Below are 15,030 nucleotides of genomic sequence, written 5' to 3' on the forward strand. Positions count from 1 at the left end.
TCTCAGTCAATAACTCATCCCAGTTTCATTCTTCTGCTTTAGTTCACATGAACATCCAATTAATTCTAAGCCATGCGCCCCTGAGGTCAATATTTTCAATTTGTCCATTACTGTGGTGACTCAAGCTAGATATTTGCAAACTATTATTTAGTGCCAGTTATAAAACATTAGCAAGCTAGCACACTAAACTAAGATGGGGAACCACAATAAGCATGATGCCTGCCTACCATTACCATGTCAGCATTGTTTTTTTGAGCAAGTAAGTGTTAAGGTAACGCTGTGTCCAGTAAATATTCTCAGGCAAGCCATGTAGTCAAGCTCAGCCCACAGTGCATTAGCTGGTCTCAGCGCCAGCTCATATCTGCTGACAGCTCAGCTTTTACATTCAATGGGGGCTCTATTTAAACAGTTTTAGCATGCTTCCACAAACTGTTTACAACCCACCTCCACCCCAGCCCCTCCTTTTTAGGCTGTGTCTGATTTTACCAGTATTGTCACTGTTGCCTGCTCTGGTCTGTACCCCAAGAGTTTATTGCTTCTCTCCCTGCCCCTTGGCTTTTCATGTATGCATGTGAAAGGGAGGGGAGCTGTGCTCTCCCCGCCTCAGGCTTTGGCATTCCATGTATGCAAATGGAAGGGCAGGGAGCTCTCAGAACAAAGCCATATCTCCAAATATAACTTATTACATGCAATAATAACTCTCTTTTAAGGAAGTGTACCTGACTGAAATGTATTCAGTGGTGGCTGGTGGTCATATTGGGTGGGTGGGTGAACAATGCATCATACCTATAAATAGTTAACGCAGCAGCAAAAGAAGCATCACATGGGATATCAAGTTACTGCCCACACTACAACACTACAGAGACGTGGTGGCCATCAAGTTGACAGGTGATGTAACTGTGCCCAGAATTCATCGCTCGTGAGCTATTTCTGGATGGAGCTGTGCTGCATTTTTGCTTGCTGTCAGATACATTTTTTTAAATCCACCACTTCTTGTGGCATCCAAGCGTGTCTCTTCCAAAAAGCAAGCAGAAACAGAAAAGATAACTCTTACTTGCTGTTAGCTTGTTCTTTTGTTGAAACCAGGTACCACAAAACTTACGATTTTGTTTATGTCCTTTTGTGATGTTTGAACATTGCTCAGACGATGAGTCCCCAGTCTCTTAACTTCCTTTTTTCCTCCAGGAACTCAAAAGAAAGTGATGAGATAGTTAATAATCCCCCCGTTCATGCTAGTGCCCACAGTTTCCAAAATTGCTCACTTCTCTGCACACAAGTAGCGTCTCTACATTCTGTAATGCTACAGATGTGTCATTGGTCATAAGTTGATGACTCTGGGCATGGCTGACTCAGAGCTAATGAGCTCTAAAATAGTTAGTGATTTTAGAGTTTGTTAGCTGGTTTAACAAACTGAAGATAGTGGTGCATTTATATATTTATATCTATGATTTAAGTGTTGTGCCTTTAGATGAGTAACACTACCCGGCTATCTGTTTATTAAGTGCAAATGTATAAGGACAGAAAATACTCTTCCATCCAGGACAACTCCAGCAGGTCTTAGCTGATAGCAATGTGGGTCATCAACCTGATGTAACAGCCGTGTTTGATGGATGCAGTGTGAACAGCAAGTGTCTGCTCCAACATTGTAAGGACCCATGTTAAAAGCACAACTGTGTTGAAATAATAGACTTTAACGAACATCAATAGTCTTAGTGATGTCGTCCATTGGTTTCTGAAGAGGTATTTAAAGCCCATTGAGGGCAGTCACCATGTTGGAAATGCTGACTCTAGCTAACTTCTGGTTAATCTAAAAACTGGCAAAGAGGTGGAGTTGAGTCCAAAGCCCTTGCCGCCTGGTTAAACAGCTACAGCGCCCACCTGTCAGTCATACCAGCTTGTAAACATGTTGATTTTGCTTTAGGCGCTTTAATGGGGACTCCTTGGCTTGTGGGACCAGCTTTGTGCTGTCACATGAGGTACTGCAGTTTTTCGCACTTATCACGTTGGCTTTACTTCTCAAAACCAGAGGTTGCCGCCTGGTAAAAGTACAGCCTAACAAAGCTGCTGGTCTGACTGTAAACCATCTTCTGATAAATAGATCTAAATTGTCATAAAAGTAAAGATTGAATAACTACTTAACTTAATGAATGAAGAAGTTTTTAATGTTTATTCTGGTGAATTTACCAACAGGCTATACAAACATGAATGAATCTGTATTACCTCTCATGGTGACATACAGTATGTACATAATGATTCAATATGAATCAAGTAAAGAAGCATTAAGATGAAATAAAGCAAAGCAGATTGGGATGATTTTGATTGCAGGCTCAGTTTTCTTCAGATCTAAATGAAAGATGACTGGGTCTAAAATGAACTGTTCCTTTTAAATGAATGCAATACAAACAGTTCTTTGGTCAAGTATGTTAATGAGCAGATGTTCCAAATTGTATGTAATTCCAAGAGACTCTTTGCTGAAAAATCTGACTGTAAACCATTTGGTCCATATTACAGGTTACAGGTCGACTTCTCCGACGGGGCTGGTGTGCTAGTGCACGGAGTAGGCTCTGTCGGTTTACATAACATGCATCCGGTGAGTGATCTTGATCAGTGTTTCACGGAAAGATTTATTCTGAATGCATACACCAATGGATTGAGTGCTGAGTCACATGGGACATGAAAATTCCAATATACATGGCGACCTTCGGCACGTGACACTCAGGGCAGAAGAAGTTGATGCAGTTCATGATGTGTATCGGCAGCCAACACACGGCAAAGAGGAAGACCAACAGGGCCAGAGACTTGGCCAGCTTCAGCTCCTTCTGATAGTACCTGTCCACATCACACGTGGCCTCAGCACGCCGGTTAAGCTGTCGCGGATCACTCTGAAGATCTCTGCATACAGAGCGATCATTATGGAGAGTGGTACCACCACCCAGCCGAAGAAATTGAAGTACACCATGTAGTCCATCCTCATGACGGTGGGTGAACTCACAGACGATTTTGCTGGAGATGCTGATGTTTCTGTGAGCGTTCGATGTTATTCCATTCCGATCATTGGAACCAACCCAGTCAGAAATGAGAGGATCCAGCAGAGACAGACTGCGACATACCGCCCTCCCCCTGGGTCACTATGGTGCTGTACCTAAGCAGGGATTTTGGAGAAGAAACAGGTAAGGATTTTCAAAAACTGGGATCAGTATTCTTTAAAAAATCGCCAATCTAGTGTTCTGAGGATTGGTGTCTTTTGGTGTTTCTCTAACATCCAATCCACCTGATAAACATAAGCAGTATAGGTTTGAATACCAAGCACCTCAACAAACAGTACTTGTGTCAGTTCTTGAAACCTCATGTGAGGAACTTTCAGTTTTGTATTGATTTTGGTGTCCCCTGTGGACAAAGTGATACCTCAAGTCTCTTTATCAGTCTTGTCTGGTTCAGTTGAAAGTAGTGTTTTCTGACTAAAAAACCTAATTTGCTTTAACAGTCAAATGGATCCCTCATCATGAATATTTGCTGTGGAAGTGTTGTTTTCACCCTTTTTGAAACTGCATAATCTGGCACATTTTAAAGCAATCAGTGGGAATTGTTAGTCTTTCTTGCTCATGGTCCTGTTTGCCTTTTAGCTCATAAGGACACTGTTCCAATTTGGTCTGTTTCATAACCCCAAAAAACTCCTAACAGAAGCTTGAGCAGACGGACACTTTTTAATTTGCTTAAAAGCTTCGGATGTCAGACCCATTTGATTTGCATTACAGCAAGGCAAAGATATATGGCACCAAGGCAGACATCAACTAGGGAGAAACCACCTGGTCTTGACTGACGGGCACACATTTAGCTTTCAGACCACTAAAAGCAATAAAAGTAAGAGCTGGGACTATTGGTGCTTCTGTTATAATCATGTGTTTATCATCAGCTTCTGGGGCCACTTTATGATCGTCAGATAATGTTTGGTTCTGCTGTTTCAGGAAGTTCGGGAGAATGTCCCGAGCATTCAAAGACTTAAACGCTCTGCCAATTAAAAAAAAATTGGGTTATATTCAAAGTATACAGACTTCAATTTTTCCCTTTTTTGGAAAGACTACACACCATTTATTGCATCAAGTTTATCTTGTGAAGTTTGATTTATAAGTTGTGATTATCACATTCAGAAACAGTTGGAGCGAGTTTATTTGAAGTGAGGAAGCTGCAGGATTGGAGCAGGGAAACTAAAACAGACAGGGACTGGATTGCCTTCCACCTCCTTTAGCTGCAGGCTATACATATTTATCTTTCCTACTGTAAATAGGCTGCAGATTACATAAAAGACACAGTGATTCTACCCCAAACAGAGCCATGCACGGTCACTCATCGAGCCCAATCTCTACCGAACTATTCTGCACTTTCTTCACTCATCTTTCTTTAATTTCTTTTCTGTGTTTGAGTCTAAAGCCTGAGAACATAACATGACGAATGTTAAACCAAAGTGTCACCACTGGTTTTACAGCTCCTCACCTGGTGGGAATCTTGGACTCTCAGATATCTGTCGATGGCGATGGCCAGCAGGGAAAGGATTGAGCTCTGGGTGATGATGAGCAGCAGGAGGACAGGAAGAGGCAGGTGTAGAACTGAGTGTTAAATCCCAGACTGATGATGATGGCCAGAGGGATGACCAGAACACCCACGGCGATGTCGGCCACGGCCAGGGACACGATGAAGCAGAAGGTGGTGTTGCGGAGAGCCCGGTTCCACAACACACAACCAGCACCACCAGCACATTCCCCAACACTGAGGCCAGGGCGATGGCCATCTCGATGGAGATGTACAACATGTCCACATGCTCCCGAGGTTTGATACCCGGTGAGGAAGACATTTTTACTCATATAAATCTTGCTTACCTTTACTCAGATTGTAAAAAGACAAAGTTGTTTTTTGGAACTTTTCCCTCCACTCTTTGAAGCAAAAACATCCTCCCCTATGTGTGCTCTAGAGCTGAAAGAAGTTTACTTTTTCTCTTTGCCATATTCACACAATGAGAGGTCTTTGATGGATGATTAGTCTCCTGCATGTTCAAGCTCTGCACAGGACTGGGTACCACTGCATCACTTCTCTTCTACATCCTCACTCTGCTCACTTACTTACTCCCTCACTACTCTGCACAAGCGAGTCATAAAAAATGGAGGGGAGGGACTCTGCTTTCTGCAGCTCACTGCAGCATTAGTTTTCTCACAGTGAGTGTTTGTATGTGGTCTGTGGTCTGTAAGCGGCAGAATGCTGTCTGATAAGAAGTTATTAGATAAAACAAACTCGGAGCTGGAGAGATAAAGACGGATGTTATTGAATTACAAAGAGCTGTCTCCAACTAAACATGACATTCATTTTTCAGCTATGAAATTACATTATTTGTCAAGTGGCCTGCATTTATAAGCTTAATGTGCAACCAATCCACACTTTTGTGAAACGTCTTTGTTCAAACTTAAGTCGCCCAATTGAAAATGTTTTATGTGACTTTTGGTTGTCTAAAATTGGAATGTCATCAATATATTATTAACATTATGTGTCAACCTCACCATGACAATAAGCTTGAAAACCTCACTGCCACAGGCCAATAAATAGCTGAATATCCTGGCCCCAAGCCCCTCATTGTAATTGTTTGATAAAATACATACCAACTAAATCTGTTAAATGCATGTGTATTTGTTTTGACCTTCCTTATATCTATATTCATAAAACACTAAACATAATCTTAGTTTTACGTGCAGTGATGGGAGTAATTATGACTTTTGGACTTCAGGTCTGACAGCCGGTGTGTGGCCACATTGTAAGTTTTTCCCCAGCTTCTTGACAAAGAGCCACTATAAACCCTCATCGATTCATAAAGTTCTCGAGGTTTGTTGAGTGCTTGACTGGTGTGGTGATTCATTTCATTGCATTGAGGATGCTTAAAAGGAAGTTTGCTGTGATCCTAAATACGATAATGAGGAACTAACTAACTGAGGTCTATTTTATCACTCACTCCCCCACTACAGTATCATAACTCTGTGCATTGAATGCAGTTCTCTCAGTCTCTTGGATCAGTCTATTCTGCTTTTGTCAGCAGTTATGACGCTTTGGTTTCCACGTTTAAGCCAGACTTCCATTTAACTTTCATGCCATATTATCTTTAATGTTTTATTCTTTATGCTGTTCTTTATTTTATTGAAGTCCAGGCTTTATAAATCTTGGATTCAGTGGGGTTAACTGCAGGTAGAGGAAACAGATCCAAAAGTTCAATTACTTAGAAAAAGTTAATGTAATTGTCTGTCTGAGCATTAAAAGTCTTTGGCAGCATGTATCACTGAGCAAGCAATCACTGAGATGGTCTTCAGTTGCTTGAGGAAGCAGATTGTCTGACTGGAAGTAAATTTTGTCTAACCAATTTACTACAGAAAGCAATGACTCAGGCTGTTTTTTTGTGACACTGCCTATCATGCCAGACCCTCGTCAATACATTAAAGTTTACATGCTCGGACACCTGATCAGTTTTATTGGGACTCTTTAATCCCACATGGTTTCATTAGCTTGATTGGAATCTTCATGCATTATCACTTGTAAAACATGATGACAGTAAACATCAAACATGATGCACTTTGTGTGAAACATGTCTGCAGTTGTATCCACTCATTTATCACTTTTTCTTTGCTGCAGTTTACTGATTTCTGTTTGTTCCTCTTGCATCAAGAACTCCTTCATGGTCGCGTGGATATGGATTTTATTATTCATAGACTTTTAATGCTACAAAGAACTCACATTCTCCTGCACCATCAATTTTTGATTGTCAGTTGTTCCCATCTAACTGCTCCAGAGTTTATCAACTATATCTTAAATTATTTAAAGTTTCAACTTACCACAAAACCAAATCTTATATAAGTCTCTGAAAATAAGAAAAACACAATACTCTTGTACCCCACATATATTCCATTGTTAATTACCACATACTGTACTTTTTCCCCCTGATATGTCCCTACAGCTGACTCCCTTTCTTTGCACTACACAACACATTATAATATATAAACAGAAGGAATAAATTTAATTATGATCTTGCAGGGATCCGCTTGTGTGTTGCTTGAATAACATGAAAAGCTTCTATTACCGGTTCCAATTAACACAATCCTCTGTACCAAGCTTCCCTGCATTTTGAACAGTTTATTTCCCTCACAACATAATGACTCTGCTGCTAGGCTGTCGTTGTTTGTTTATAAGTAGGTCAACCTCATCACTTTTGAAACGTATTAGCTTATAAATTAATGTTCCAAGTGGTGTACAATGAAGAGTAAAATGGTGGGAGCTTTGGATATTAAAGGTGCAGATCCCAGCTCCCAGTACAGTAGTGAATGGCACAACGTTTACAATAAGGTGCAATTTCAGTCGTCATCATACATTCACTTATAAAGTAAATTAAGGAAGACTTAAAGTGGACACAAGACTCAAAAACTAGCTCAGAGTAAGAGTACTCACTTTGATTATGGCGGATGTAACTTTCATTTAGATCGGGTAAGAAAGGTTCAAAATGGGTCTTTACTTTCCCCTGACACATTTCAGCTCTTTTCCATATTTCAGGAGGAGGAACTGGCTATAAAAAGCATTTCTGATCATAAGCAAATGTTGGACAAGCCTGTCATACACTTAATGCAAAACAGCACTGTGTATTCACCATTATTTACATTGTTTGTATGTGGATACCTCAGGGGTGTTATAGGCGAAAACGTGCAAGCTATACAAAGCAAATTGAGCTAGAAGTAACTTTTTTATTATTTTTTTGAAATGAGAAATTTGACTCTAAAGCAATATTGTTTATTAGATTGAACTTAAAAAATGGAGACATGATGTAACTGAGTCTAGTAAATGTATAATCACTGCTGCATCAAATAGCACCAAAAAGTAGCGTTGTCCTTTTTGTTTTGTACTTATGAAATAGATGAGGTGTTACCCTCTGTGTTGTACGACTTGTTGACCCTGTTGCTCTGGCCAAGTGAGGACTCTCATCAAGTTGGTGCAAGTTTAAGGTTATGTCTATTTTACTGCTTATGTATGGTTAGTGAATAGAGTGCTGTGGAGATCAAGCATTGTCCAGTCAATGTTGAGTGCTGTAGAATAAAACTGGCATGTGGAAATCCCCGCTCTGTTGTCTGTCAACTCTCATTCAGATGCTAACCTGCTACTTCCAAACTACTTGGAACTGCTAGCGTACTGCCAGCTCTGCACCCACGCGAACCACAATGACCAAAATTGTAACAGTAGACATACAGTATTTAATACCACAAGGTGTTCTGATAAGCTAATGTAAAGGGGAAGTTTGGATATATACAGTATATGATCAAAAAATGTCATGCACACTCTCCCATATTTCCTGTTGTTAGTGTTAAGGCTGATTTATACTTCTGCGTCGCCCCTACGCAGCAGAGGCTGACGCGGACATGAGCCCCACATACTTCTGCGTCGATGTGTCCGTGTCGCGCAGCAATTCTCCTCCGAAACGCTTGAGGGCAGTGTGGTCTCTCTGATAGCCGGTCGCCTGCTTCCGGTCCTGCTACGATCTCTGTTTACTTTTCCACATCGATTCAGAGCGTGTTAAGTTAATCTACAGCTGATACATGTTGCTGTTTATCATACAGACATGATTACATGAAGAATAGAGAGGAGGAGATGAAATACACGGCCAATGTGTGGCCGATGTCCGGGATCTCGGAAGTGCTGTGAATGCGGGAAAGACAAAGCCGTCGAGCGGACCAATCACAGAGCTTGCGGTCCGCGTCGGCTCTACGCGTAGTTACATTTTGGAGGAGGTGCACGTCAGCTACGTGCGTAGGCCTCTGCGTAGGTACGGGAGCTACGCGGACCTACGGCGTAGGCTACGCCGTCAATTCGACGCAGAAGTATAAATCAGCCTTTAGAGCACCCTAAAATTGATTACTGATTTATTAACCTTTTTTAGCCGCTAGTTTGAGTCTGTAAGCATTGATTATGAAAACCAGAGTAGTATGTTCTAGTTTGACTGGGACTGTGTCGTTTTCAAGCTCCGTGTCCGGAGTCCTAACAAATATCTATACAACACTTAATATTCCCAGTCCTCAACAATCCCTGTTCTCGTTCTAACCAACTGAAATACCCAAACAACGCACTGTACTTGCAACATTAATGTCTATCAATCAGAGCGCTGCCAAGGCTGCTGCTGCTGTTTTATCCAATAGTAAAACATCCCAAATGCACCTTGAGTCAAAGCTCAATACTGATTTGTTTGTACTAGTGTCAACCGAGCATGCAGCTGTTGCTTGGCTAGCCCAGCATATCTGACGGACAGGTTAACATCAGGTAGGGGAGCTGTCGTGGTGAAAAGTAGGTCAGGTTTACCAAAGATGTCTGGGAGAGTTACAGCTTCCTTCAAAAAGTACCAGCAAACAAACATTCTGTGTCTTGCATACGTCACAAGAGCAATGTTTAAAAAAACCCCGCAAAACATGTGGGTTTGCAGTGATATAAAATCATCCCTTTTTGGATGTTTGAAAATATGATGACCCTACAACAACAGCTTTATAGTTTGATTTTTTGGTGCTAAATTCAAGATGAAGCTCTCCTCACCAAAAAGATCTCGTATGCACTTTGTAAAGAAATGTTTCCTCAGTTGTTAAAAGAAACTACAGAGTGCTTTTTCATTGCTGTCTTTGAAGGATGCAGTCCCTGGATTTGACAATAAAAGGCGGACTCATTTTATTTGAAGGGTTCAAGCAAAATCTCCATTTAATGTTTTGTTTAATCCATTACGCATTTTAAAAAGTCAAACTCATACAATCCATTCTACTTTCAAAATGCACATTTGCCTTTTACTTTTATGAAAACATCAAACGTCCTAATGTAAAAAGTTCAGAATACCAATGATTTATAATTTCCTACAACTCAATAAGTGAAAACAAAGCAAAGTGCACAAACTGCATTTTACCCATAGACTGTACAAATAATGGACGTAGTATCCGTGACGTCACCCATCTGTTCTTGAGTGCTGTTTTGAAGCCAATCGACGGTGGCAGCCATATTGGAAATGTGGAACTCAACCAAACTTAGTGTGACATAAAGAGGCGGAGTTTGAGCCTCCTAGCGAACAGCTATGTGTTCCCGTCCGTAAGTCAAGTCAGCCATGTCCTTATTTGGGCAAAAACTCGTAATCTTAATATCTTCTGAACAATTGCCTTCGAAAAAAATTCCCCCCAATTACAGTGTGTGCTGATAGAGAAATGAGCTACGTAGAGCCAAGCCCTTTTTTGAACCAGGCCGTAAACCTGTTTATTAATGCTTCAAAGATCGTCTTTTTTGAATTGGTGTGTATGTCATTTCTGGTGTTTCTGCGGCCAGTCTCAAGCGGATTCTCAACGAATTGCAGTTTATAACACTTCGGCATGGGCTTCATAGTTTGAGACCGGAGGTTGCCGCTTGATTTTACTATCCACTTTGAACCAGTTTGAACTGGTTTTGTAAGCGGCTCACTTCTTTGATGGGGTCATTGTGCCTGCCTGTTCTGAAGCCCCAGGAGTTACACCCTACATGTGAGTACTCCAAATATAAGTCATATTGTTCAAATCACAAAAGTCATGGTGGAATAAGAATTATCACTTTGATAAATGTTGTGTAATTTAATAACACAGGAGGTTGAGATGCAGGCTAGAAAGAAACAAAGCAGACCTAGCTAATTATGTGAGATGATGGAAGATGGAAGGTATATGATTTCATTGAATGGAAAGAAAGGCTAGTAGAGGTTGTAGTTCTCCAGAAAGTGGAAACTATGATGTGTTTTTTACATGCTTCTTAACCACTGTTGGTGCTAACTGCTAGTAATGCACTAGCAGGCCAATCACATTACACTTATTGCCGTGAATATGAGTGTTAGCATTTCATTCCTCTCAGCCTCCTCACATCAATGAAGACAGGTGAGTCAATTTTTCATGCTGCTATCAAGATTGTGTCTATGTAGCTAGCCTATTATGTGTGCTAATTTAGTACTTATTTTGACTTAAGGCTTTTTATTTTAAAAGCAAAGTACAGTATACAGTGTGTATTTGTAGTTTGTGTTGTAACTACTGTCAACAGCTAGCTCAAACTTAGGTTAGCCAGTTACCTAGCTTGCTAACCATACGATCAGAATCTCGCTACACTCCTTTCTTACTCTTAAACCATACAAGTTCATCCAGAGAGCAACACAGGATAACAGGGTATGTAATGTAAGATTAAACCTTTGTGTTTGTGAGAATACAGTTTCTTGTGGACATAAATGCGTGTCGCTTACTACATTTTTGCTGTCATGGAAGATATTGTACTCATCTCAAGAAACATTTTAAAAATATCACAGTATTAGTCTTTATTTTATGGAATATATATATTTAGTTTGGCCAAAACCGTTCATGAATGCTGTTTTTTAAGTTTAGGCTAGCTAATGCAGGCTAGCTGTCAGCAGTTGCATGTGCTTTTACTAGATACAGGATTGCATACACTTAGCTGCTAAGAAAAGAAATGAAATTCTAAATAGTTTGCACCCTTGATTATGATCAATAAGACATTTGAAGTGTCAGAATCAGTTCACAGGAATGTTGCAGCAGTTTGTTGATTTTCCTGTTGAATATTATGTTGCGTTAATTCTTTCGACACAAGTCTTTCCAAAACACAATGTAGTCGGATATGGTCATGATGTTTTTTATTAGTGATATATCAATATTATTGTTTGCTTTGCTTGTCTATATTACTCATCCGCAGTGCCAGATCATTATCACCCAAGCTTCCTTATTGCTGATATCAGAATGTGAAGTTGATGACTCCCATTTGACCCTTATTGATCCCTTGATCTGTGTTAACATGATATAATTCAAACAACTCCCGAACAACTTGTCTCTTAAACCTACCAAGTAAACAAGTCTCAAATGAGATGAATAAGACGTGTGAAATGTTTCCTTAAAAGTAACTGGTTTTATTTCCTTTTGAAACCCAACACTGAAACTAATGCTGCTTCTATTATACAGGCATCATTTTTCAATTTAACTCAAAGCCATATAATCTTTAGCAACATTCTTATGCATTAATTCATTCATGTGTTGTTTGACTTGTGAAACTTTGAAAGTTTAAAACTACCTAACAATGATGTGAAGCAGTTTATACAGGGAAAAAAAAATGCAAATCATTGCAACAAAAAGTGTGTCTAGAGACTTCCTCAAATGTTTCACAACACTGAGATGAATGATAAAAGGGACAGCACAGCACATTCAAGCTCAGACGTATCGTTTGAAACGCTGCACCATTGTTCGTCAAATTGAAGTCATATTGGAACCATGGTTCAAGCAGGCATGGTGATCTACATTGTGTTGGAGGTGTTCATAGCTGTTTGCTGCTGTCTTGGAAATACATTGGTGATTTTGGCACTGTGGACCAGTAAGTGCATTAAGCAGCCTACTTTCTGCCTGATTGTGTCTCTGGCTGTGGCTGACATCATGGTGGGATGTGTGACCATACCCTTGGCGGTGGTGGTGGCTTTAGGATTAAATACTTCCTTTCACGGTTGTCTCTTCCTGAGCTGTGTGGTCATCCTGTTCACCCTGGTATCAGTTTTTTGTCTCGTGGCTATCGCAGTAGATCGATTCCTCCGGGTGTACATCCCTCTCAGGTAAGATTTTTTTCTGGATGGTGTATGGTGCAGTGAAAAGGAGAATAGTGCTTAACATATCTATTTCATCATTTTATTTTAAGATGCATTTTTGGGGTTTTACACCTTTAATTAGAGAGACAGTGGACAGAGCAGGAGGCAGGGAGAGAGGGTGGGGGAAAGACATGCAGGAAAGGGTCCACAGGCTGTTATCGGTCCCGGGCCGCCTGCTATATGGGCATGCAACTTAACCATTGGGCCAAATCTGTTTATCTACTTCTTTTTTTTAAAGTTATGTTTGGCCTTTTTGCCTTTATTTGATAGGACAGCTGAAGAGAGACAGGAAATGTGGGGAGTAGAGAGCAGGGGAAGACATGCAGGTCGACCAGCCCGGAATCGAACCGGCGACCCCTGCAACGAGGACTGTAGCCTCTGTATGTGGGGCGCTTAGACCGCTAGGCCACCAGCGCCCCCTGTTCATGTACTTTAAGTCAACTATAACTGACTCTTTTCCATGCCTCCCATCACCATTAGGTACTCTGCATGTTTTGACTTCCCTGTTGGTTATATTTATAATTTGTGTTTCTTCATAGGTACAAAAGGACAGTAACACAGCGGCACTCCTGGCTCGTGGTTGCAGCATGTTGGCTTGTTGCAGTTCCACTGAGTTTTGCTCCCATGCTTGGATGGCACAAACACCAAACCTTATCTAACACAGCCAACTCTACTATTGTTTGCCAGTTTGTAGCAGTGATCCCCATGTCCTATCTGGTTTACTTCAACTTTTTTCTCTGCACCCTGACCCCTCTGTTAGCCATGACTGCACTTTATGGCTACATCTTCTATACAATTCGAGGAAACCTCAGAGAGAGACCAGGCAACTGTGCACAACAACAGTCTCAGAACTACCTGAAGAAAGAGAAAGAGCTGGCCAGATCTCTGTCTCTGGTCCTGGCTCTGTTCGCCCTGTCCTGGCTCCCTCTCCACATCATGAACTGCATTGATTTTTTTGATTTTGAGACTAGTGTATCACACATGGCTTTCTTTGCTGGCATCATTCTCTCTCACGCCAACTCAGCTGTAAACCCAATCGTGTATGCGTTCAGAATACAAAAAATCAAAACAGCATACCTGGAGCTCTGGAGACAGTTAACTGTATGTAGAAAAGAAAACCAAGGGTCTCAGTCAAGCCAGTTAACAGATAACAATCCCAGCAGTAAACTGAACAGCGACCTAAAATGAGTGAACTAGGAGTGATGGTGAGCTCACCACTCACTCGCATGCATCTCGGGTTGGAGAGCAAGCAGGGGTGAACATAATGGACTTGGTAGCTTAATAACAAAGGTCTCCTTGTTGCTTTGGCTTGTCATCCTTGCTAGCAAAGGTCAAAAACCATTCTGACGCTCATGCACGGTGGTCGCAGGTAAAACAACTGATGCTAAATATTGGACAAGCTAACAAGCAGACATTCATAACTTGATATTTAGTGCTAACATATGGTAATGACACTAAAACCATCCCTAGAGAAAGCTGGAGCACTGACTTGCACAGTGAGCCATATGGCCTATTTTAGTAGAACATATGATGATCGGACATATGGTAGTAAAAATGTTTGTAATAAAAAACATCACCACGAAAAGAAGAGATATCATGTTCAGTTACTGAGCTGGCTGAGGGGAGGCCTATGGTAGCTCCTACTGTCACTCAAATTAGTCATACACACAATTTTAAATTTTTTAGCCGTATCTGATTTTCACAGCTGAGTTATACAAAACTCCACAGCTATAGAGACTAACACTGTTTGTTGTACTGGTTGTAATCATGTTTCCCCTGCTGTAAATGTTGGCTTTTATCTCAAGTGGCTTCTTAAAGAACTGTGTTTTGGCATTTGATTGTGGCTTCATTCTTTAGCTTCAGGCGTTGCTGCTTGTTTTAAATCCAAAAGCTTTCACTGAACTGACAAAGATTTTTATACATTATTAGTTAACAAATCTCTAAAGAGCTGTTTATCCGGCAGATTATTTGCGTGTGAGTGCATGTGTGTGTATGTATTGCGAAAGCTGTCTTTTAGAGGAATGGCCCACTTCCGTTTGTCTAAAAACTTTTGTCTGACTGAGTTTCATATCACTGTCCTTTTTTCACTTTCTGATCAAGTTTCAGTTCGTCTTCATTTCAAAAGAATAACCTTCTATAGAAATTACCTTTTTGTAGTCTTAGGTAGAAAACGTTGGTCGTCATTACCTGATGAACTTTTTGTAGCACATAAATGATGATAATGAACCTGTGTAAACCTGACCAGAAAAGACTGAAATGCAATAAACAAATCACAGATGTTCACCATTTAATGGTGAGTTAGTTTTTAATATTTGCTTGTTTATATGACAGGGACTAATGCA

The 15,030-nt window shown here is 40.6% G+C and overlaps 2 protein-coding genes across 4 annotated transcripts; one reads left to right on the top strand and one right to left on the bottom strand.

Moving 5' to 3' along the window:
• Positions 1-2,140: 2,140 nt before the first annotated feature.
• LOC117813422 (adenosine receptor A1-like) lies at positions 2,141-6,999 on the bottom strand. The gene is given in 10 exon segments (XM_034684623.1): positions 2,141-2,663; positions 2,666-2,875; positions 2,878-2,980; positions 2,982-3,038; positions 3,041-3,109; positions 3,112-3,142; positions 4,492-4,505; positions 4,507-4,580; positions 4,583-4,724; positions 4,727-6,999. Coding segments are annotated over 10 exon segments (981 nt in total). The 5' UTR covers positions 4,850-6,999; the 3' UTR covers positions 2,141-2,505.
• A 3,375-nt stretch (positions 7,000-10,374) lies between these two features.
• Positions 10,375-14,979, top strand: LOC117813431 (adenosine receptor A1-like). Of its 3 annotated transcripts, XM_034684644.1 has the most exons (4): positions 10,375-10,553; positions 10,912-10,934; positions 12,529-12,655; positions 13,228-14,979. In XM_034684644.1, exons 2-4 carry the CDS (start codon positions 10,925-10,927, stop codon positions 13,874-13,876), a joined length of 786 nt encoding a protein of 261 aa, XP_034540535.1. In that variant the 5' UTR covers positions 10,375-10,553; positions 10,912-10,924; the 3' UTR covers positions 13,877-14,979. The 3 variants fall into 3 exon arrangements, with proteins under 3 accessions (XP_034540535.1, XP_034540538.1, XP_034540526.1); XM_034684647.1 differs by having other exon boundaries at positions 10,375-10,934; XM_034684635.1 differs by having other exon boundaries at positions 10,375-12,655.
• The last annotated feature ends 51 nt before the right edge of the window (positions 14,980-15,030 follow it).

Source organism: Notolabrus celidotus, chromosome 1 (assembly GCF_009762535.1).
Source record: "Notolabrus celidotus isolate fNotCel1 chromosome 1, fNotCel1.pri, whole genome shotgun sequence".
Classification (NCBI taxonomy): Eukaryota; Metazoa; Chordata; class Actinopteri; order Labriformes; family Labridae; genus Notolabrus; species Notolabrus celidotus.

Excerpts from the sequence above, each read along its gene's own strand:
- LOC117813431 (XM_034684635.1), top strand. The coding sequence starts at position 12,324 with ATGGTTCAAGCAGGCATGGTGATCTACATTGTGTTGGAGGTGTTCATA. Across the intron at positions 12,656-13,227 it reads CGGGTGTACATCCCTCTCAG|GTACAAAAGGACAGTAACAC; the intron begins GTAAGATTTTTT and ends GTTTCTTCATAG.